Here is a 25,424-nt window from a genome sequence, read left to right as displayed (position 1 = left end):
AAGAGTAATGACGTGCAGTTGAAGAGTTGAAAGGTTCATATATGTGTAATTCAGACTATTCAGTTATTACTTTATTTTATTCCATCTCAATTTCAGATATTTAATGACAAACTTCCCTTATGAGTAATGTTTTAGCTCTGTTAAAGTCAATGTCATCAAGAGTGGAATGCAGACTTCAATAAAGTGCAATTCAATGATTGAAATTAATTTTGCCAGTCATCTGGAGTTTATAATAGTGAGTGTCCACTGTGTTGGTTTTATTTTGATAAGAATTTTCTGACCACTGAATAAATGACTGAGATTTTTGTATACCTGAATCAACCAACAATAAAAAAAAAGAGATTTTTTAATAGTAGATTTAGTTAATTGGGACACATGGGACCAGTACATTTTGGAATAGTTTGCTGAAGTTTCATGGAAATAGTTAAAAAGATATAAAGAAAGACTAACAAGTTCTGTATTTACTGTAAATGAAAGACAGAACAAATTAGAACATTGTAATAGCATTGGCGGTTCTCGCAACTTTATTTCAGCTTGGGGTATTGGAGTTCAGAGTTCAATTCCAGCTTCCACTGTAAGGAGTCTGAGTCTCCTCCTCATGGAATGCATGAGTTTTCGCTAGGTGCTCCAGTTTCCGTCCACGGTCCAAAGACATAAGGGTTAGCAGGTTAATTGAATTTTGTAAATTGGCCTGTGTAAATTTGAAATACCTTCAAATTCTTCATAGTGCCTAATTTGTTGAAATAGTGAAATTGTTTTATTTTCACTCCTAGCTATTTATGACATCTCAAAGTCTGAATGAGATCATTCAGGATAAGGTCTGCAACTTTAAATTCTTCGGTGTTATAATTTTTGAGGATCTGTCCTGGGTCCAGCATGTAAGGGCCATTACAAAGAAAGCACATCAGTGCCTCTACTTTCTTAGAAGTTTGCAAAGGTTCAGCATGTCATCTAAAACTTTGACAAACTTTTATAGATGTGTGGTGGAGAGTATATTGACTGGTTGCATCACGGCCTGGTATGGAAACACTAATGCCCTTGTATGGAAAAACCTGCTACAAGTAATGGATATGGCCCAGTCCATCATAGGTAAAGCCCTACATACCATTGAGCACTTTTGCAGGAATGCAGAGTCCATCATCAATGACCCCCACATCCAGACCATGCTTTCTTCTCACTGCTGCCATCGGGGAGAAGGTACCTCAAGACCCACACTACCAGGTTCAGGAACCATTATTACCCCGAACCATCACTCAAGTCCCACCTATCACTGAAATATTCCCACTGAACTGGACTCACTTTTATATACTTTATACTTTATTGTCGCCAAGCAATTGGTACTAGAACGTACAATCATCACAGCGATATTTGATTCTGCATTTCACACTCCCTGGATTACAAGTATTAAATATTAAAAATAGTTAAAATTAGTAAATATTAAAAATTTAAATTATAAATCACAAATAGAAAATAAAAAATGGGAAGTAAGGTAGTGCAAAAAAAAACTGAGAGGCAGGTCCAGATATTTGGAGGGTACGGCCCAGATCCGGGTCAGGATCCGTTCAGCAGTCTTATCACAGTTGGAAAGAAGCTGTTCCCAAATCTGGCCGTACGAGTCTTCAAGCTCCTGAACCTTCTCCTGGAGGGAAGAGGGACGAAAAGTGTGTTGGCTGGGGGGGTCGTGTCCTTCATTACCCTAGCAGCACTGCTCCGACAGCGTGCGGTTTAAAGTGAGCCCACGAACGGAAGATTGGTTTGTGTGAAGTGCTGCGCCATGTTCACGATCTTCTGCAGCTTCTTTCGGTCTTGACAGGGCAACTTCCATACCAGGTTGTGATGCACCCTAGAAGAACGCTTTCTACAGTGCATCTACAAAAATTAGTGAGAGTTTTAGGGGACAGGCCAAATTTCTTTAGCTTTCTCAGGAAGTAAAGGCTTCTTGGCAGTGAACTCTGCTTGGTTGGACCAAGTCAGATCATTTTTGATATTGACCCTGAGGAACTTAAAGCTTTTGACCTGTTCCACTTGCGCACCACCTATGTAAATTGGGTCGTGCGGTCCGCTACTCCTTCTGAAGTCAACAACCAATTCCTTCGTCTTGCTGACATTGAGGGATAGGTTATTTTCTTAGCACCATGCCACCAGGTTCTTAATTTCCTCTCTGTACTCAAACTCATCATTACCCGAGATACGGCCTACAATTGTTGTGTCATCAGCAAACTTATATATTGAGTTTGATGGAAACTTGGCTACACAATCATGGGTGTACAGTGAGTACAGCAGGGGGCTGAGTACACGGCCTTGTGGGGCACCGGTGCTCAAGGTGATTGTAGAGGAGAGCTTGTCCCCTATTTTTACAGCCTGGGTCCTGTCTGTGAAGAAGCTGAAGATCCAGCTGCAGATCTGAGTGCTAAGGCCCAAGTTCCGGAGCTTAGGAATCAGTTTATTTGGAATGATGGTATTAAAGGCAGTGCTGTAGTCAATGAAAAGGAGCCTTACGTATGTGTCTTAATTCTCCAGGTGTTCTAAGGAGGAATGTAGGGCCAGAGAGATGGCATCTGCCGTTGACCTGTTGCTCCGGTAGGCGAATTGCAAAGTGTCGAGGTTGACCGGTAGGCTGTGGTTGATGTGTGCCATAACCAATCTCTCGAAGCACTTCATAGCAATTGATGTCAGAGCCACGGGTCGATAGTCATTCAGGCATGCCACCTTGCTCTTCTTCAGCACTGGGATTATTGTTGCCTTCTTAAAACACGAGGGGATCTTAGACTGAAGCAAGGAGCAGTTGAAGATGTTAGCAAACACTCCAGCTAGCTCGCTTGCACAGGACCAGAGAACCCATCCTGGGACGCCATCTGGGCCCATCGCCTTCCTTGGATTTATCTTCAGGAAGGCCCTTCTAATGTCCTCCTCGGTGACGATGAATCTCGATGCCACCAGGTCCGGTTCATCCGGAGGGAGCGGGATTCTCCTCTTCTGTTCGAATCTTGCGTAGAATACGTTAAGTTCATCAGGAAGAGAAGCGCCTCAGTTATTGATATTCCCAGCCTTTTCTTTGCGCCCAGTGATCTCACTTAGACCCTGCCATAGTCTACTGGTATCCCTTTGGTTAGCCTGCGTTTCCATCTTGGCTCGATTTTGCCCCTTGGCACCCTTAATGGCTTTCCGGAGTTCGCGCCTGGATTCTGTGTAGCGACTGGTATCCTCGGACCTAAAGGCCGCAGCTCTAGCCTTTAAAAGGAACTTGACCTCATAATTCATCCAAGGTTTCCGGTTAGGGAATACCCGGATCGTCTTGCATCCTCCGTGCATTTCCAAATAAAGTCCGTGACAGCTGAGGCATACTCATCGAGGTTAGCTGCCGAGTCCTTGAATACTAACCAGTCCACCGATTCAAAGCAGTCACAGAGGACCTCATCCGTTTCCTCCGTCCAACGCAACACTACTTTTGACGCCATGACCTCCCGCTTCAGTTTCTGTTTATAAGCTGGGAGGAGGAGTACGGCCTGGTGGTCCGATTTTCCAAAATGAGGTCGTGGGACAGAATGGTAGGCATCCTTGACTGCTGTGTATCAGTGGTCAAGTATATTCGGGCCTCTAGTGGGGCAGGAGACATGTTGGTATAACTTTGGCAGCGCCTTTCTGAGGTTGGCCTGGTTAAAGTCCCTGGCTGTAAGAGCAAAGCCTCTGGAAACCTGGTCTCAAGTTCACTGATGTTGGCATACAGTATGTTCAGAGCACACTCCACGTCCTCCTGGGGGGAATGTAGACCGCTGTCAGTTTGACCGAGGTGAATTCCCGTGGCAGATAGTAGGGATAACACTTCACCGACAGGTGTTCCAGGTCAGGGCTGCAGGAGCTTGTCAGTGCCACTGTGTCCGAGCACCACCCAGTGTTGATCAGTAGGCAGACACCACCTCCCCTCGAATTGCCCGAAGACACCGTGCGGTCCATCCGATGGATGGAAAATCCCTCCGGTCGGATGGCACAGTCGGGGGTGGCAGGGCAGAGCCAGGTCTCGGTGAAACAGAATACACAGCAGTTCTGCATCTCCCTGCAGTAGGTGAGTCTCCCTTTAAGATCATCCACCTTGTTCTCTATGGCTTGCACATTATCTAGTAGGATGGTGGGCATAGGGACCCTGAAGCCCCTCAGCTTCAATCTGACCAGCAGCCCAGCTCTTTTCCCACACTTTCTCGGTAAGTAGTGCATCTTTCCAGGTCTCCATTGATGCAGTGTGTTGTTGTCAGCTCTTTGAGGTAGGTGGATGTGTCCCATGGGAATCGATCGGCAGGACGTCATGCGCTCCGGTCGGGCCGAGTAACGGGGCAGGCTCCACTGCCACTTCCAGCTGCCGGGGACCCAGGCTGTCGATTGGGTTGGGCCCCGAAGCCGACACTTAATCCGGATGGCCGGGCTCCTTGCTGAAACAAGTCCTTAAGCCAAGTCACGGTTGCGAAGGCCTCCGCTCCAGTCGAGCCTCGGGCTCGATTTCCAAGGTCGGCGGCGGAGGCCTCACTTCCGGCAACTGTGGATGGCCACCAACGGGGCTTTATGGTGGTCACTCCGGGGAAGCATCTGGGGCACCTTGAGGTCTCCGCCGTCACTTCTGTGTGGTCGTCTGCTCCGGAGAGGTGCTGGTCAGAATGGGCCATGTCTCCGAGCGCTCCGGCAGGGTAGCAGACCGCAGGTCCCCGGAAATGTGGTGCGCCTCGTTGGTCGGGTCCAGGTGTTAAGGAATCTTCATCTAATGATCTTGATATTTATTTATCATTATTACTATTATTTCTTTTTTCCCTCTTTCTTTTTGTATTTGCACAGTTTGTTGTTATTTTTGCACATTAGTTTTTGTCCACCCCTTGTGTGTGGTATTCCACTGATTCTATTGTATTTCTTGGAATTTCTGTACTTGCCCACAAGACAAGGAATTGCAGAGTTGTATGTGGTGACGTATATGTATTTTGATAATAAATTTACTTTGAACTTTGAATGCTTGAAACTGCAGACCTAGAATGTCTTACTGGTTTTTGAACACAAACATGCAACTGACGCTGTTTAAAAACTATTCACTCTAAGCATGATGTGGTGTCTAACAGCCACACAAGTGCACATGACTGATGTTAGTTATAAACTGTTTAGCAGCAATCTCCTGTCCCATTTAATTGGCATAGTATCCGAAATAATCAAAGGGAATCCTGGCTATTTTCTCAATTAGTTTCTGTACTTTAAGACTTGTTCTGTACTTTAAGTGACTGTCCCATTTAACGAGAATCCGCGGTATATAGCCTTCCACATTCTCAGAAGTTTCCATGTATAATAAATTACCTTGCAGTTTTAGTCACTGTTAGATGCAGGAGTTTGGTAACTAATTTCACACATTTCAAAAGAGAAAGAGCTCTTCAGTTAATTTACTTTTGGAATGGTGAATGTTACAAAATCACTGTGATAAAATGGCTCATTTATAGCTTTAGCATAAAATCTGTGGGATTCATTTTGCTTTCAGTCTATATGTTCTGCAACATTGCAGATGCTAAACTTTTGAAATAATCACTTTGTAAAACTGATACCAAATTTAGATTGATTTGCAGTAGCTTTTTCAACATTTCTCTATTATCTGTACTGATCCTCATTTGTCAGCCTATGAGCTACAGGGAAAAAGCAATATATGCTGTGCTAAGTTCTGTTATCTCCTGAATGAAAATCTGGTCAAGGTATTCAATGCATTTATTTATTTAGTTTTTATGTAAACCATAATCCATTGTTCTCCACCCATATATAGCCTCAAAAGTACTGGAATATGCCCTGGATATTTTCTAAATGAAAACCCAGTGAAATTTTCACTTATGATCAAAATCATTAAACTGTCAGCTCTCTTTTGAAGTAGCTTCATAGAATATGATGATGTAGAATACTGCCTCGAGCACTGTGAGTACAAATCATGAGTCATCATTAGTGTAATACCTAATCTTCGAAAATGTCCACAGTAACCTCCTTTAACTAACAGCAAAAGGAATAGGCTATTTGGCCCTTAAGTGTGTACCGCCATTTAACAGATTAAGACTCATGTTTTGTCTTATCTTTCCTTCTAAGTTCCACTTTCTTTAATTCTTTGGTGTCTGAACTTAATCAGCAAACAGAAATTTTCCTTAACACAAAAACATTTGTGCATTCATATTACATGATACAATGTGAACTTCTGTGTTTATCAATTATTATATAGTTTATGAAATTGCATTTTCATTAAAATAATGTATAATATTTTGTTGCACACCAAATGATAGAGGAACTCAGCAAGTCAGGCAGCACCTGTGGAGGAAATAAACAGTTGATGTTTCAGGTTGAAAACCTTCATCAGGACTTGAAATGAATAGGGTAAAAAACAGAATAAGAAGGTAGGGAGGAGAAGGAGGAAGGGGGAGAACTCACCAGAAGTTAGAATGAGCGGTGTTCATGCCATCATGTTGGAGGCCTCCCAAACGGAATGCGAGGTGTTGCTCTTACAACCTGGGTTTGGCCTCATCATGGCAGTAGAAGAGGCCATTATAGGCATGTCAGAATGGGAATGGAAGCTGAATTGAAATGGATAATCATCAGGAGAGCCTTCCCTTGCGGTGGACAGAGAGAAGATGCTCAACAGAGTGGTTCCCCAATCTGCATTGGGTCTCACTGATGTGGAGGAGGTCACACTGGGAGCACCGGATCTGGATACAATGAAGGGATGGCTACAAATCAAACAGGCTACTTCTTTTTGGATGGTCTTCATCTTCTTAGGTGTTGTTGATGATGCAGTCACACAGACTAATGGGAAGTATTTTATCATACTGGTGACTTGTGCTTTTTAAGTTGTGTAAAGTTTTTGATGTCAGCAACTGAGGCACTTGCTGCTACTCTAGCTACAGTATTGAAGTGACTGTTCTAGTTCATTTTCTGGTCAATAATTGCTCTCAGGATGTTACTGATCATAGATTCATAAAGTCATTCTGCATAGAAACAAACCCTTTAGCCCACCACATCCATGTCAACCATCAAGTACCTGTCCTTGTAATACCATTTTCCAGGATTGCCCATAACTTCCTATACCATGACAGTTCAAGTACTCATTTAAATACTTAAATGTGAGAGTACCTGCCTGCATAGGTAGTGCCTTCCAGTTTGCAATTGATGAAAGAAAACTTGCTCAAATTCCCTTTAATCTTCTACCGATAACCTTAAATCTGTGTTACTTAGTTATAGCTATAGACTCATCTGCTTAAGGGAAAGTTTCTCATTATATATTTTATGGGCCAGCTGTTTGAATATCTGCCACACTCAGCAGGACTTGCTAGTTCTGTAGTTAGCTAACTATCCCTGCTGCCCATCTTAAATAAAGATAGCACATTTGTTGTTGTCCAATTATTTAGCTTCTTTTCTGTGGTCAGAAAGACTTCAAAACGTTTTGTCAAATCCCCTGTAATCTTCTCCCTTGTCTCCTATAGCAGCTTGCCATGCATCTCATCAAACTCTGAGGGATTATCCATTTTATGTCCTTTGTCCACAACTGTCATTAATATTCAGAACTGTGCAGTTTTTGTTAGTGATGATGTGTAGGGTCTGTGGAACCATCTCAACACAGGCCTTTGCAGAGGCTGGTAGTGAATTTCTGGTTGTGCTTAAGTCTCATGTTCTGTTTCTACAGCCAGTTCAAGACGTAAAGCAGGAAGTATGTCTTTATACATGCTTCCTGCTTCCTGCATACTTGAAAGGCAGCTTAGTTATTTTGCTGGGAAAGTGATTGAGATCAGGGCATGTGATGATGTAGAATTTTGGTATTCTGGATGTAAGTAAATGAGCTGAAGTTCTTTCATTGATTATGTCTTGGTATTTGTTTTCAGTGACCTAGTTTCACAAAAGTCGCATCACAAAATATTTGTTAGAATTTATTGTCCATGTACCATGAAAATGATAGAATCTTCTGAAATTCACTCAAGGGCAGCTGAACGTGAACATACAGAGTTGCTGTGAATGATACCTCGCTGGTAGTATACATCCGTTTTCCAAAACTCAATGAGTCACCGACTTCAGTTATTTAAAAACTGATATCACTGTGCAATCCTTGTGTTTTTAATAACTGACCTAGCAATATTACTCTTAGTAAAACATTCTTTACTTTTGTATCGCTGTCCATGAGAACTCTTCAATGTGATTGACTTGTGTGATAACATCACTGTTGTTATTTGCCTGGGAACAAATGCTAGTAATCCATAACATCTGGCATCAGATAAGGGCAAGTCCATGCCACAGAGATCAAATTCAATAGCAAGTGCTTTCACTTCATTCAGGCTCCGAAATACAGACAATTGTTTTAAGATATGCCAAGTCCTTCTGGAATAATTTGCTCATGAAATGAATTCTAAGGTATATATTTTGCATAACTTTATTTTCGTGGGGAAGGGCATATTATTGCTGCTTCTACTTGATATAGAACCGTACTGATTGGATGATATCCAATAACATTAAAAGGATAATGTGATAACTGAATTTTTCCACAGTATATTTTGATATAAATTGTCAAGGTAGACCAGCTAGAAATATGCAAGATGCCTGACTAATTCTTGGGAGTCCCATTTCTACTTTCACTTTATGTTTGACTCTGTCCAATTGATTCAACTCTTCATGACATAATGTGTGTTTGTTTCTTTTTTTTTGTTTTCACCTTCTTCCCTCCCCCACTCCTTTTCTCTTACACAGGCTGGGCCTTCTGCTCCATCCTCCTCTCCCTTGCAGGCCACGTTCCATGGCAGCCCAGGTCCCGTTCAACAGCATCGTCGACAGAGTGAGTGTAACACTCTACACAGCACTGCCAGAGATACAGCATGAAATCTCTTGTAGTTTCACATAGCTAACAAAATTTTAAGATCTAGCACACTGATGTAGTTTTCTATTTTTTTTACTCTAGCTGTTGTGTGTTCTTACTTCTCAAAATTGGTTGATGTTTGCCACTGGTTCTTGCAAAGAAATCATTCAACATAAGTCTCTGTTAAGCGTGGGATATTGCCATATGTTGTAACTTGTTCCAATGAGGCAGTTTGGTTCCCTTGAAAAAGGGAGAAATAATCTCTGCATGTAAAAGTGACAGTTTGATGACAAGTAGTAACTTTTACTCATACACTATGATTGTTTGACTGATAATGTTTGTGAGCATTCATAGGCACGCTTGGTTTGTATATAATGTATGATTTTTCTGTTTAAGTTACCCAGAAGAGCACTTACAGTTTATCTGGCCATGTGCATGGAGTTCACTAGATACAATTTAATCTGTAGGAAAAAAAGCTAAATACACAGATTGTTAATTTTAACTGAGTCACAATCTTCTATGTTGAAGAAGGCTTTAATGAATCTTTGATATTTTTAATTTTTAGTAACATCTTCAGAACTTGGTAAATGCATTGTGCAGTGAGCTGAGTAAATTAACCTATGGAATAAAATGAGCACTAAAAATGTTCTCAAACACCCGAAGAACAGCGCAAGTGTGTAAGACTTTGGCATCTTTAGCAGAGATTAGCTGCACTGGTGAATTGAGAAATAAACTGTCAGTTTATCATGTGTATAAACTTAAAATGATCCTTACAATACTTTACTCCAATAACTCTCAAGGTTACTGCTCATTGAAACACTGGTAGTAAATGGTTTCAGTAGTAAATAGCCACCAGGTTGGTTGATGTCATAAAGAATAAGGCATTTGGAAACGTATCATGTTTTACAATTATTTTAATGATCTACTTATTCCCACAGTTTATAAATTCTTGTTAATCTCAACAGATTACTACACTGCAGTGCATAATGTGTACAGTAGTATGTTTGAGCTTAGTATTTACATTCAAATCTTCATATCTCTACTTGTAAACACATGGTAGGGACTATTTCTGTAGAGGGGTGATATTCTTGTTCAATATGGCATGTATATGAATCTTTCACAGTACTATTAAGATGAACACAACATTAATTTCTTTTTAAGTAAATAAGAGGATAACACTTCAAGGCTGGTGCTACAATAGATATTCACTGGTTGTGAATAATGCCACCAAATAATCCACTGCCTCCGGGGGAAAAAAGGCTGAGAAGGTTGTTGTGGCTGTCTCAGATAATAAAATTAAGGCAATGCGGCTGTCTCCTTTTTCTAGCAAAAGTTGACATTTGTGCCATTTTGCAACTATTGTAGTTATGCCTGCATGTCAATTAGATTAAGCAGTTTATTCCTGTTAGATAGACTCTTCCACTCTTATATTGTATAGATGATCATACTAAGAGCTTAACTTGGTTACTCTAAAACAAATTCTGCTCTCACTTTATACACTGTTGATAATTCCATCAATATTTATAACTACAAAGATGTTTTCTCTGCTTGGTTAGTGCGTTCTCTAGAGCTGAAATTCATTATAGTTTTGCACTACCCATAGACCTAGGAATCCACTATTTACTGTTTGTTTGTTGGAATTCAAAGTTTACAGTGATGCACATATTCCATAACTTCTAGCATTGTGACTGCTCTTGAGTGTTTCTGTCTTTTCTCTGTAATCTGCATCCCTCTGTTGAGAACATGATTGAGGTTCCTTAATGTTCTGTATTGTCTGTTACTTCTTTCTTATGTTAGTCCCAATAGTACCAATGTAACTGGCATCTATGATCCATTTTCTTCTCCTTTCCTTTTATTTACTTCAGTTACCAACTGTTAAGTTTGTAGCAAGTTAGCTATAAAGTTTTGTTTCTTTGCCTTCCATGGAAACTAGTTATAATACCATTGAGTATTAACCTTATAACCATTAAAACCTGGATGTAATCACTGATCAATCACATAAATGCTGTGGCAATAAGAACAAGTCAGAAGCAGGATATCTTGTGACAACCAGTTTTCTCCTGACCCATGAAAACCTTTCCACCATCTGCCAGTACATAGCAGGCATACTGGAGAGAATCACACCATTTAGTTGCTCCACACCTAGATGAGTGAATGCCGGTGCCATTCATTATTAAGCAGACTGCTTGACTGACACCATATCTACCTAAGTGTTACTTTCCTTCACTGGTGCACAATAGCTGCAGAGTGTACCATTTACAAAGTGCACAGTAGTTACTTACCTCGACCCAGCAGAGAAGTGCTATTACTATGCCAGTGTTCACCTGTCGGTGTTCAATTTTTCTCACTACCTTTAATGAGTTCATACATTCTCCCTGTGACCATATGGGATTCCTTCCACATTCCAAAGATGTATGGTTGGGGTTAGTCAGGTGTGGGAAATCTACGTTGGTGCCATAATTGTGGTGACACGTGGAAGTTGCCCAGCACAATCCCCACGTATTGGATTTGATCCAGATGACTCATTTCACTGCATGTTTTGATGTCCATGTGACAAATAAAGCTAATCTTTATCTTTATAGGCTAATCTGTTAATACATCACAAACCCATGACCTCCAACATTGTGAAGGATGAGAGTTTCAAACAAATTGAAATTACTGTCCAAGTTGCACACTCTTTTGACTTGGAATATTATTGCTGTTCTTTCATGGTTGCTTGATTTTGGTACAAGGTATCCAACCCGACAATTTACAATTATACCTTTTACCAGAAGGATTGTAGCAATTTGAGGTGGCACTTCAGCAGCACTTTTTCAATGGCAGTTATGGTTCATCACTAATTGTGGCCTTATCAGCAATATCCTGATATAAAAAACTGAAAAAGTTTGTTTTTCCTAAAAATGCATTGGAGTGTAAGTGCCCATCCAGCAGTTGAGAAAAGGTACTGTGCTTCAATGGAAAGAAGTCTGTATAACTATAAAAGGAACAAGTAGTAAGAAGTTTATCAATACCAATAATCAATGGTGAAGGAATATTTTGGGTGGAGGTGTCGTACTGGACCGACCGATGAAAAACAAAAGTACCACAAATATACTAACACAGTGGTCCCCAACCACCGGGCTGCGGACCGGTGCCTGGCCGCAAAGCATGTGCTACCGGGCCGCGAGGAAACAATATGATTTGGCGATAAGAGTCAGCTGCACCTTTCCTCATTCCCTGTCATGCCCCCTGTTCAGCTTGAACGCACGCGATGTCATTACCCACCCTGTCAGCGCGGGAAGGAGATTAACTCCTGGAGCTTGCAAATGACGGCGGGCTGAAAAGTATGTTTGACATAACATCTTTGCTGGCATTCTGGATCAAAGGTTAAATATCCTGAGATAGCCACGAAAGCACTGAAAATGTTGCTTCTATTTCCAACGTATCTCTGCAATGAGTGCAACGAAAACTAAATTGCAGAATAGACTGGACATAAGGAACCCCCTTTGAGTATCGCTGTCTCCCATCACCCCTGGATGGGACCATCTTGTTGCAGGGAAACAAGCCCAGGGCTCCCACTGATTCAGCGATATTGGTGCATTGCAATGATTTTATATGTTCATACGGGGAAAATATGTGCTGTGTATTTAATATCCAAACATTACTTAAAATGTTATGATGCTATTGACTTACTTATATAACCATATAACAATTACAGCATGGAAACAGGCCATCTCGGTCCTTCTAGTCCGTGCCGAACGCTACTCTCACCTAGTCCCACCGACCTGCACTCAGCCCATAACCTTCCATTCCTTTCCTGTCCATATACCTATCCAATTTTTCTTTAAATGATAATATTGAACCAGCCTCTACCACTTCTACTGGAAGTTTGTTCAACACTTACTTCAAGCTCCCCTGTCTTCCCCTGATAATTGACTTATCACTATATTCATGTGAGGAAAATATGCGGTGTGTGTTTAATATTAAATTCGTTAGATAAACCCTTTTAGAAACAAAGTTGAGTGTATTAGCCACTTATCACCTATATTCCGGTCGTTATTAACAATCCCCCTCCCCAACACCCCCCCCCCAAACAGAATCACCAAAAACGATTTGTGGAAAAAAAAATCGGCATGTACTTGCGCGCATGCGCACTGGTACCTACGCAAGGCTTCATGGTCATTGTAGTCTTTCTCGGGGTAAACACAACGTATTTGGCTGCTACTCTTGTCCGTTGGCAGCCCTACCCCCCCCCCCCCCAAGGGTCAGCCGGACAACAATGCAAAAAAGGTTGGGGACCCCTGCACTAACACACATAATTCTTTTCAAACTTTTATTCTTTACTCATAGCATGCTATGGGGGAAGTTACAGACTGATCTCCCAAAAGAGCCAGTCCAGACACTGCCCCTGAATTACACAGTTCTCCACAATTTATAACATTGATCACGTAGCAGGAAATCTTACGATTACAAATTTAGATAATATTAGAATCATTTCAATCACATGCCAAGATACAATTAGATGTAAAATAATTATTGGTTAGTTAGTTATAATTATTTTAAGCCAAAGCTACCCCATCAGTTCCTCATTCGGATCCCCCCTTTTCTCCAGAACATTCTAGCCCTTACACTATTCTTCCCATATTTAGCTATACCTTGAGATGCTTCTGCAAGATCAGCTAGTTCCTTATTTGAACCTTTGCCTATCTTTAGAGAATAATGACTAGTACATCACCGGTTGCTGGGTAAAGCCCCTTTTTGTCTGTCCAAAACAGTAAGCTAAGGCGCACTCAAGGTGATTGATCATAAGTTAATCATTGTTCTTAGTCTATACCCCTATTTACCTATCCCTTCACTCCATCAGAGGGAGAGACCAATCATGCAAGCTATTTAACACTGGAAGATGTTGAGATTCACTCACTCATGAAGTGCCAAGGATAACAAGGAACAGATGCAATTCTTTCTCCTTCACCTTAGCTTTTCTCAAAGCCTATAATGCTTAATATTAAGAGGCTTGAAGGGCTAGAGTTTTCTGCATCCTTGCCAAGCAAAATGATGTAGAAATGAAAACCAAACTGACGTGTAACTTTCAAAGCCACTATTAGTTGGAGCATCATTGTCACTCTGTGTCCCCATCATAAGGTTATGAAACCAGGAGAGGTGATTTATTTGTTCATTGCAGGTCAGTGATCCAGAAGGACCACTAATGTCTTGTTCCTATTTTGTAAATAATTCTAATTTTCAACTTGAACCTTGTTAAATTGACATCTGTTTTAAGCATTACAGTATTTATCTAGTTCAAAACTGTGTTAATTGTTCTCATGACAGTAAGGTTTAGAATAAACATTTTTACATTTAAATGACAGTTATTATCACAAATAATTCTATAAAATCATCTCTTGGGAACTTGCTGTTCAGGACACAAGGCTTGTATCTTTTTTATTCCACTGCCTTGTTGTAGCATGTTCTTTAGCTTTTTCTTTGAACCTCTCTCTGTACTTTGTTAACCAGAGCTGTATGCAGTATTCAAAGCCAACACAACCAAAACTCAGAATATTTTGATCATGAGTTTATTTTGCTTGTACTTCTCTTTTTTTTATATTAAATTGCTGTGATGCATATATAACCTACTAAAACATTCATAAATCGCCGTTAACTTTATCACTGTTGCTTTGACACTGTTGCTTACATTGCCTAGTTTTTTCCATTTCTGTCATGCAGAAGTTCTGAGTGTAGTCATTCAATAATCAAGATTCTGAGCAAATGGATTAGACACTTAACCCCCAGTGGCTACTTTATTAGGTACACCTGTACCTTGCTCATTAGTGCAGATATTTAATTAGCCAATTGTGGCAGCAAATCAATGCATAAAAGCATGTAGACATGGTCAAGAGGTTCGGTTGTTGTTCAGACTAAACATCAGAATGGGAAAGAAATGTGATCTAAGTGACTTTGACCTCGATAAAATTGTTTGTGCTAGACAGGGTGGTTTGAGTATCTCAGAAACTGCTGATCTCCTGGGATTTTCACACACAACAGTCTTTAGAGATTGGAGCAAAAATCTAAAAACATCCAGCAAACAGTGGTGAAGCCACCTTTTTAATGAAAGAGATCAGAGGAGAATGGCCAGACTGGTTCAAGCTGACAGGAAGCAACAGTAACTTAAATAACCACACATAACAACAGTGGCCATTTTAAGTGGATGAGCTGCAGCAGCAGGAGATCACAAACGTACATTTGGTAGCCACTTAGTTAGTTACAGGAGGCACCTAATTAAGTGGCTTCTGGGTGTAGAGCAGTTTAGTAGAACCAAAAAGTTATTGATACCTACCCAACCCATTTGGCTTTGCTATTGTTCTGTTTGTTAATAGCTAATTGTAAGCCAGCAAATATAACACCTCTACTTGAGAAAGAAGGGAGGGAGAAAACTTCCACAGCTTACAGATGGTGTAAATTGTTTCCTTGTGTTAATTTTGTTTATGGTAGATAGCTTTCTCATGGTCTCTTCATCTTAAACAGATCTTATTATAAAAATACCCCATGCTTTCCAGGAGCACATTACGTAGAACTTTTAGTCAATGTTGGTCAATCAGGAGTTAAATACAGCCCAATCTTAACTTTTTTAAATAAGACAACTACCTCATCAGATAAATTAATAGAATAAACCTTCATTGCATTGTCTCTAAAGCAGCTGTATCTTACCTCAAATCAAGAGACAAAACTGTATGTGGTACCCAAAGTGTGATATCACCAACACCCTCTACAAGCAGTAAGATTTACTTGTTATTAATTTCTTTCCTTATTGTGATTAAAAACACAACTATTCCCTTTGTTTTAATTACTTAATAGCCCTGCATGTTATCTTTCTGCATTTCTTATATGAGGCCACCCAGATCTCATAAAAGCACGTTTTCCAGGTCATGCTCACACAACCTAAAGTACTTAGTAATCAAATGTTGTCCATTGTATCTGCCAAGGGTGTTTTTTGTCATTATCCTAGTAACGATATGCATTCCACCTCAGACCAACATCACACAGGCACTAGAGGAACTGAGCAGCGTGATCAGTAGTCATGAAGCAGTGCACTCAAATGCCTTCCCATGACCACCAACGTACCATCTATGGAACCAGAGGAAGCAACACACCTGACTGCTGTTATACCATCATCAAGGATACTTACTGTGCCATCCCACAACCACACTTTGGGAAGTCCAATCGCATAGTTGTACTCCTACTGTCATCGTCTATGCAGAGACTAGTGGTGAGAACCAAGAAGTTATGCTTGAGGAAGAAAGCGGAGCGCTTACAAGACTGCTTTGAGTTGGTGGACTGGACAATATTCAGAGACTTACCTTTGAATGTGAATGAATACACTGCAGTTGTCACCAACTTCAAGATCTGTGTGGATGAGTGTTTGCCTTTGAGAACATACCAGACATATCCAAAACAAAAGCCTTGGAAGAAGCAGGAAGTTCAGGGTCTGCTGAGGGCTAGATCTGTGGATTTGAAGACTGGTGATCCAGAACTATCAAAGAGGTCCAGGTATGACCAATGGAAAGCTATTTTAAGAGCAAAGAAAGAATTTCAATTGAAGTTAAAGACTGAATCGGATGCATGTCAGCTCTGGCAGGGTTTGCAGGCCATTACTTCTTATGAGGCAAATCCTAACATGAAGAAGAATGTCTGTGATTCTTCACTCCCAGATTAGCTCAACAACTTTTATGCACATTTTGAAAGGGAGAATAAAACTACACTTGTGTGAATCCCTGCAGCATCTGATGACCCTGTGTTCTCTGTCTCAGAGGCCAACGTCCAAACTTCTTTCACGAGGGTGAACACTTACAAGACGTCAGGCCCTGATGGTGACCTGGTAGTGCATTGAAAACCTGTGCCAACCAACTAGTGGTAGTGTTCAAGGACTTCTTCAATATCTCACTGCTGTAGTAGAAGGTTCCTACCTGCTTTAAAAGGATGTCAATCATACCAGTGTCTAGACCTGCTGCAGTTTGCCTAATGCCACGATAGGTCTACAGTGAAAGCAATTTCACTGGCTCTCCAATTAGCTTTGGATCACCTGGACAATACCAATACTTACATCAGTTTTCTGTTGATTGATTACAGCTCAGTGTTCAACACAATCATACCTTCCGTTCTAATCGACAAGCTTCAAAACCTGGGTCTCTGCAACAGGATCCTTGAATTCCTCATCAGGAGACCACAGTTAGTGCAGGTCAGAAATAACACATCCTTCTTGCTGACAATCAACACTGGCACACCTCAATGCATGCTTAGCCCCTGCTCTAGTCTCTCGAAACACACAACTCAAGTGCCATCAGTAAATTTGCCGATGACACAACTTTTATTGTAAAGGGTGAGCAGTTTCAAGTTCCTAGGTGTCAAGATCCCTGAGGATCCATCTGTCCTAGGCTCAACACGCTGATGCAATTACAAAGAAGGCACGATAGCGGCTATATTTCATTAGGAGTTTGAAGAGACTATATGTCACCAAACATCCTCTGGGTGCAACGTTCTTCCTCAGATCTCCGCTAAAGCTTTAATCCCTTTAAATCTGTGTCCTCTGCTAAGAGGAGGCATTTCCAGTCATCCAAGTCTCTCATAATTTTGTATGTAACGCTCTCACCTAGGCTCATATACAGACTTGGTTCGTTAGCTAACTCTGTTAATAGCCATGTGACTCTGCAGTGAGAAAGCAGCCTTTCCTAAACAATGTACTTCTAGGGTCAGTATTTTGGTGTTCAACCAAATAGGAAAGTCATGATGTTCTGATTAAAGAAACATTGATTTGAGTGAATGCTGTGTAAATAGTGCCCATACACAGTTATTGGTAGCCCAGAAATGACACATTCTACACCAGCATAAAATTATAAAGAAAGTATACTTACCAAATTTTTAGATTATGAAGACACGTAGTCCTCTTTTATTGTCATTTAGTAATGCATGCATTAAGAAATGATACATTATTTCCTCCGGTGTGATATCACAAAACACAGGCAGACCAAGACTGAAAAAACTGACAAAACCACATAATTGTAACATATGTTACACAGTGCAACAATACCATAACTTGATGAAGAAGTCCATGAGCACAGTAAAGTTCGAAGTTTCTCAAATGTCCCACATCTCACGCAGACGGGAGAAGGAAGAAAAACTCTCCCTGCCATGCCGACCACAATCCGACTCTGAGTCATCCGAAAACTTCGAGCTCTGATCAGCTCTCCGACACCAAGTACTGAGCGCCATCTGTGTCCGAACGATTCGACTTCCTTCTCAGTTGCCAAAAGCAGGCAAGGCCGGGGATTTTGAGGCCTACCCTCTGAAAGATTAATTTAAACTTGAACAAACAGTTACAGAAAAAGAAAAGGAAAATAAAAGGGCCCATTACAGTTAAACCAGTCCAATATGCAAGTAACGTTGGAGCTCAAGTTGAGGGTGTGTCTCTTTACTCGTGCGCTGGCTCCACAGTCTCTGTGAAAGCACCTGCCACATTTTGAACTCCACTCAAAGACCATATTGAATGAACTGGCTCTCTCAGGAGTATTGACTGGAGCTGTTCATCTGCACAGAAATTCTTGCAATGGAGACTCTCCTTCCAATGGCATTCTGCAGCATCTTCCCTTGTGCCTCACTCTGTAGCTCCTGCCAAAAGACCCCAAACCAGACTACTGTCCTTCAGAAAACTCCTACCCTTAGCTCACTAGAACCTTCTCTCACATCACACAATCCTGATTGGCTGACTCACATTCCTAAATTGGACAACATAGGTCCTAATCTTAGCCGAAGCCAAAACACACTTTCCAGCATGGCACACTGCTTTTACAGAAAACTGCTAATATAAACTATCTCACAGCATAGCAATAGAAATTGTAACCAGGACATTATACCTCAGTAATATCATCCCTCAGCCTCTTCTCCATTTGTAGCTGAAAGGGTCCATCCCAAGCAAAAGCCTTGCAAATCTTTTTTTACCGAGGACTGATACATTCTTTCAATAGTATGGTGGCTGGAAATATACGCATATTCCAGCTGTGGCCTAACCAATGATTTGTACAGTTGTGCTATAGTGTTCCTGTTCTTGTTTTCTGTGTCCCAGCTAATAGATGTGGTGTCCTTATGCTTTTTTCACCAAATAACCTACCGATGTTGCCATTTTCAGGGATCCTTAAACTTGGACTTGTACACCAAAGTCTCTCTGTTCTTGTATACCTCTTGAAATGCATTGTTTATGTCATATGCTTATTAGTTTCCCCAAGTGGATCACCTCACACTTGTGATTAAATTCCTCATGCCCATCTTATTAACTAATTAAAACCAACCTGTAACTTCCAATGATCCTCCTAACTATTAACAACATTGCTGTTTCTTTGTGTCAGCTGTAAACTAACTTTCTACATTCCTAAAACAAGAGAAAATCTGCAGATGCTGGAAATCCAAGCAACAAACACAAAATGTTGGAGGAACTCAGTAGGCCAGGCAGCATCTATGGAAACGAGTGCAGTCGACATTTCGGGCTGAGACTGTACTTTTTTCCATAGATGCTGCCTGGCCTGCTGAGTTCCTCCTGCATTTTGTGTGTGTTGCTTTCTTCATTTGTGTTCACATTGTTAATGTATGACAGTTAGGGTCCCAATTCTCATTCCTGTACTATACCACAGGTCACAGGCTTCCAATCACCAAAAGAACTGTCCACCATCACTCTCTACCTCCTGTAACTAAGCTAGTTCTAAAACCAATTTGACAACTTGCCCTGGATCCTATGATCTCTTTAACATCTGCCTCACAAGAAGAAGTGTCCTTACTTTTGAGATAGCTTGATTATTTCAATAGTTTAGGCTACTAATTTGAACTTCACGGAACATGGAAATCCAAGTTAGTTCTAAGCTAAAAGAAACTGAGGAAAGCTGTGAATTAAATCAGTGTTACGGCATGAGAGAGAATGTGGGAGAATGTTAAGGACCAAGAGAGAAAACTTCATAGTGAAATGATACAACCATGCCTTTGAAAATGAATCGGTTTTCTGAACTATATAATGTTATGGAATTAAAGTAATTTCTAAAAATGTATCCTTGATTCAAATTCTGTTAAGATTTTTAACATATGGATGTTTAAAATGTTTCTGCAGCTGAAGAAATTTCATACAACCTGGTCATTACAATTCTAATGAAACCAGAAACTAAAAGGTTACAAAACAAAGCAGACAGCCTTGATAACATTGTTCTCTTGAACTTGCAGACAAATAAAATCACAGTCATCAATACAACTCTATTAAGTATTGATGCAGTCGATTGTCAAGGATGAGGTTACAGAGTACCTGGCGGCATATGACAAGATAGGCAGAACTCAGCATGGTTTCCTTAAAGGAAAATCCTGCCTGACAAACCTATTACAATTTTTTGAGGAAATTACAAGTAGGCTAGACAAGGGAGATGCAGTGGATGTTGTGTATTTGGATTTTCAGAAGGCCTTTGACAAGGTGCCACACATGAGGCTACTTAACAAGATAAGAGCCCATGGAATTACAGGAAAGTTACATACGTGGATAGAGCGTTGGCTGATTGGCAGGAAACAGAGAGTGGGAATAAAGGGATCCTATTCTGGTTGGCTGTTGGTTACCAGTGGTGTTCCACAGGGGCCCATGTTGGGGCCGCTTCTTTTTACGTTGTACATCAACGATTTGGATTATGGAATAGATGGCTTTGTGGCTAAATTTGTTGATGATACGAAGATAGCTGGAGGGGCCGTTAGTGCTGAGGAAACAGAGAGTCTGCAGGTAGACTGGGAGAATGGGCAAAGAAGTGGCAAATGAAATACGATGTTGGAAAGTGTATGGTTATGCACTTCGGCAGAAGAAATAAATGGGCAGACTATTATTTAAATGGGGAGAGAATTCAAAGTTCTGAGATGCAACGGGACTTGGGAGTCCTTGTGCAGGATACCCTTAAGGTTAATCTCCAGGTTGAGTCGGTGATGAAGAAGGCGAATGCAATGTTAGCATTCATTTCTAGAGCAATAGAGTATAGGAGCAGGGATGTGATGTTGAGGCTGTATAAGGCACTGGTGAGACCTCACTCGGAGTACTGTGGGCAGTTTTGGTCTCCTTATTTAAGAAAGGATGTGCTGACGTTGGAGAGGGTACAGAGAAGATTCACTAGAATGATTCCGGGAATGAGAGGGTTAACATTTATCTGCTCTTGGACTGTATTCCTTGGAGTTTAGAAGAATGAGGGGGGACCTCATAGAAACATTTCAAATGTTGAAAGGCATGGACAGAGTGGATGTGGCAAAGTTGTTTCCCATGATGGGGAAGTCTAGTACAAGAGGGCATGACTTAAGGATTGAAGGGCGCCCATTCAGAACGGAGATGCGAAGAAATCTTTTTAGCCAGTGGGTGGTGAATCTATGGAATTTGTTGCCACGAGCGGCAGTGGAGGCCAAGTCATTAGGTGTATTTAAGGCAGAAATTGATAGGTATCTGAGTAGCAAAGGTTATGGTGGGAAGGCGGAGGAGTGGGACTAAATGGGAGCATGGATCAGCTCATGTTAAAATGGTGGAGCAGACTCGATGGGCCGAATGGCCGACTTCTGCTCCTTTGTCTTATGGTCTTATGGTCTGAGTATTTGAATCTAACTTTTATTGAATTTTCAGGAGTAAAAGTGGAAAAAGAGTGCAAGGCAGAAATAGAAACAAACTGCAAGAAAAATAGTCTGTGAATTAAATTAATGGAAGTGTTCATATAGATTCCAACAATATTAATAATGGAAAAAAGAAGGTACACTTATTTAAAACATGTAGAAAAGGCATGTGCTTTAATACACACTCAGTTTAATATATAACCAAGATACTGGAACATTTTTTGTGTCAAGGTTTGTGATTTATATAAAATACATCAGAAGTACAAAGCTCTGCTGATAAAACAGCATTTTCATCCTCATATCTGTCTCAGTGGGACTGAAAGATAAATCATGTGTGCATGGAGAAAGTGACATTCTGATTATTAATTTTACATGATACAACAGTTCAAAATAAAAAGAAAAATGCTGTATTAATGTAGTATTTTTCAAAACTTCAGATTGCCATGTTAAAGTATAATGGAGGAATTGATGAACAATAGATCCTTTTATAATACCCACAATGAAGGGGAGGGAACGCCTTGTAAGGCATGAAAGTGCCCAACGCAGGCCTCTCATGGTCTGATTTGATGTTCCCTCCCCACAATGGACAAAGCTAATAGTAGTAGTAATAATAATAACAGATAATTTTATCTAACATTTTATTCCTCTTTTGTATTATTAACACATTATTTCTTGCTCACTCTTTCCATATCTAATTTGGTATTGAACTCACTGTCTAATTCCTGTACTATTTGCTCTGCAATCCTTGGAAAGGCAAAACTCAAGTCAATTATGCCGTTTATCTTGCTGCACTGTTAACAGTTTGTAATTGCAACAACAGAGAATTCTTCTGAACTGAAGAATACAGAGGCAAGCTAAACAAATGGTAGATCTTGGTTGGTGCTCTGTTACAGCTAAGTGAAGCTTTATAACTCTGTATGATGGAACAGTATTTAAGATGAATGTCCATACAATAACACTAAGAGTGAAAGGACTGGTATTTATGTTGTGGTGTTTTAAGTCTTGAGACGTCTTCAAAACATTTCCAGCTAATGAATATTTTAGATGTGTCGTTACTGTGAAAATACAGTAAAATTGCACACAACATGATCCCTCAAAAACTGATGCAATAAATGTTCAGTTTACCAGATTGATTGTGTTATGAGAATACTTTAAAAATGTTTGGATTGATGGCACTGCTCTATTTCTGCCCGTTATGCAATGGGATTATTTATATAGGCCTATGCAGACATCCAATGTCTCAGTTCAACAACACACTCAAACAAAGGTACCTGTATCAGTACGCAACTCTCAATATTCCACAAAATAACATAAAACTAGGTTGGCTGTCAGTTCTCTGATGTCAGACTGAAGTACGTAACTTTCTGATCCCCGGGCAATAGAAGTATCTGGCTGGGCCACAGGGAAATAAATATAGTCATCTAGAATAATTGAGTTAACTGGCCAGTTGATTGTCTTAGTGAATAATAAAAGAATAAGTGTACTCTGTTGACTTTGGAAGAATATCAGGACAGACAGCATTTCAGCTCAACGTATCAAAGCAGCTAGAAAAACTGGTGATTTACAACTTTGATGACCATGGTTTAATCCTGACATCTGGCACTGTCAGTGTGAAGTTTGCATGCTTTCCCTTTGACAAGGTGGGCTTTCCCCCAAGTGCGCCAGTTTCCTTCCCCACCTCCATTATGCGTGGTGATAGTTAATCATGTAAATTGACCGTAGTGTATAGGTGTAAAGTAAAATCTGGTGATGTTACAGTGTTTGACGGAAATATAGGGAGAATACTTCGGGAATAGTCTAGGTGGATGCTTGATAGAAAATGCACTGAAGGGCCTGTCTCGATTGTATGATCCTATGCCTTTATGACTGGTATCTATAATAACATGGAACTAGCTTAGTGCTGTTATTGGATATTCTTGTTAAAATCCTTGTGTGGTGCTTCTCCCTACAATGTTCTGACACGTTTCACTGATTCTTCCTGCCCCACCCCCCCTGCCATCTCTCCACCCCACATTTCAATGTTTAAACCAGAAAATAGATAATCTATTAAACCAATATGTTTCATATTTTTCCTGCTGGGACAAACGCATGGAATCACATATTTCTTGAGACAACAGCATGGAAAAACAATGATTCTGCTGTTTTTTGTGAAAGTTCCTGCTGAGAATTGACAAGGCAGTAATTTAGCCAGTTATGAGGTTGCTGTGCATCTAGGACAGGTACTGCTTAATAAGCATAAGTAATAATTATCTATGATTTCATGGTTTGTCATAATTTCACCTCTGGTACTGTTTATAACTGAGATGTTAAGATTAAAAATACTTACACATTTGAATTAAATCACAGCTGTTCCTCACTCCACCTCTACCAGCATTATTATTAAAGGTCACAGATAAGTTCCAAGCCCAAATCTGGTTCAACATAAAGCAAGAACTTAATCTATTTTCTCATAGTCCAAGAGGAAGTGTGTCTCATATTTCAATAATACTATCTTGCTTCTGAAACTGTGTATAGTAACGGGTGAAAAGTACTTTATTGATCTCGAGTGGGAAATCCTTTCATTACAGCAGCAACATGTAAAAGCACACTTAAGCAGACTTAACTAATAATAAAGTACAGAATAGTAATATATACAATTACAATTTGGCATTGTGCAATAATAATCTATGAAATAAAACAGAGTCTATTGTACTATGATGTATGTTCTCCTGTCGTAGTGTTGAGCTGTTGTATATGCTTATTGCATTTGGTAGGAAAGATTTTCTGTAACGATCCTTGTAACAACAGAGCTGAATGAGCCTGTTTGAAAAGGCACTCCGCTACTTATTCAGTAGGTCATGGAGAGGTTGTGCCTGATTGTCCATACTGGATTACAGATTGTTTAGTGACCTCCTCTCCACCACTAACTCAAAAGAGTCTGGGTTGTAACCAAGGATAGAGCCAGCATTTTTGATGAATTTATTTAGTCTTTTTGCAACAACAGTATCGATGCTGCTTCCCCCAACATAAAGATTCAAAGAAGACTCCACTCATTACAACAAAATTGGGGAAGAGGGTTCAAGCTGAGCAAAAAAAAAATCCTGGAACATTTGGGAAAAACTAAAGATTTGATGCTGCTATCCAATACCATACTTGCCTTCACCAGCACATCTTATGCTCCCTAATTCAATCACTGGAGTGTTAGACCATAAGACATGGGAGTAGAATTACCCATTCAGCCCATCGAGTCTACTCCACCATTCCATCATGGCTGATCCCAGACCCTATATACCTGCCTTCTCACCATATCCTTTGATACCCTGAACGATCAGGAAACTATCAACTTCTGCTTTAAATATACCTACGGACTTGGCCTCCATTGCTGTCTGTGGTAGAGCATTCCACAGATTCACTACTGCCTCGTTAAAAAACTTCCTCCTTACCTTTGTTCTAAAAGGTCGCCCCTTCAATTTTGAGACTGTACCCTCCAGTTCTGGATACCCCACTGGAGGAAACATCCTCTCCATATCCACCTTATCTAGTCCTTTCAACATTTGGTAGATTTCAATGAGATCCCCCTCACTTTCTTCTAAATTTCAGTAAGTACAGGCCCAAAGCTGCCAAACACTCCTCATATGTTAACTGCTTCATTTCTGGATTCATCCTCGTGAACCTATTCTGGATTCTCTTCAATGACAACATATCCTTTCTGAGATATGGGGTCAAAAACTATTGACAATACTCAAAATGTGACTTGACTAATGTCTTATAAAGCCTCAGCATTATCTGCTTGTTTTTATGTTCTATTCCCCTTGAAATAAATGCCAACATTGCATTTGGCTTCTTTGCCACAGACTCAACCTGCAAATTAGCCTTTTGGGAGTTTTGCATGAAGACTCCTAAGTCCCTTTGCACCTCTAATGTTTGAATTTTCTCCCCATTTAGGTTCTGCACTATTGTTCCCTTTACTAAAGTGCATTAC

The 25,424-nt window shown here is 40.4% G+C and overlaps 1 protein-coding gene across 3 annotated transcripts in view; it reads left to right on the top strand.

Moving 5' to 3' along the window:
* ccser2a (coiled-coil serine-rich protein 2a) overlaps positions 1–25,424 on the top strand; it is a 736,576-nt gene that overhangs the window by 660,119 nt on the left and 51,033 nt on the right. For 2 of the 3 annotated variants that reach the window (XR_011889642.1, XM_072282573.1), the window contains exon 11: positions 8,728–8,812. The exons of the other annotated variant lie outside the window; for it this stretch is intronic. Coding sequence is in view for 1 of the 2 variants with exons in the window: in XM_072282573.1 (XP_072138674.1) it covers positions 8,728–8,812 (85 nt within the window). In the remaining variant the exon portion in view is untranslated. The remainder of the gene's footprint in view (positions 1–8,727; positions 8,813–25,424) is intronic. 3 annotated transcript variants of the gene reach the window in all.

Source organism: Mobula birostris, chromosome 18 (assembly GCF_030028105.1).
Source record: "Mobula birostris isolate sMobBir1 chromosome 18, sMobBir1.hap1, whole genome shotgun sequence".
NCBI classification, from domain to species: Eukaryota; Metazoa; Chordata; class Chondrichthyes; order Myliobatiformes; family Myliobatidae; genus Mobula; species Mobula birostris.
This window is presented reverse-complemented; position numbering and strand designations above follow the sequence as displayed.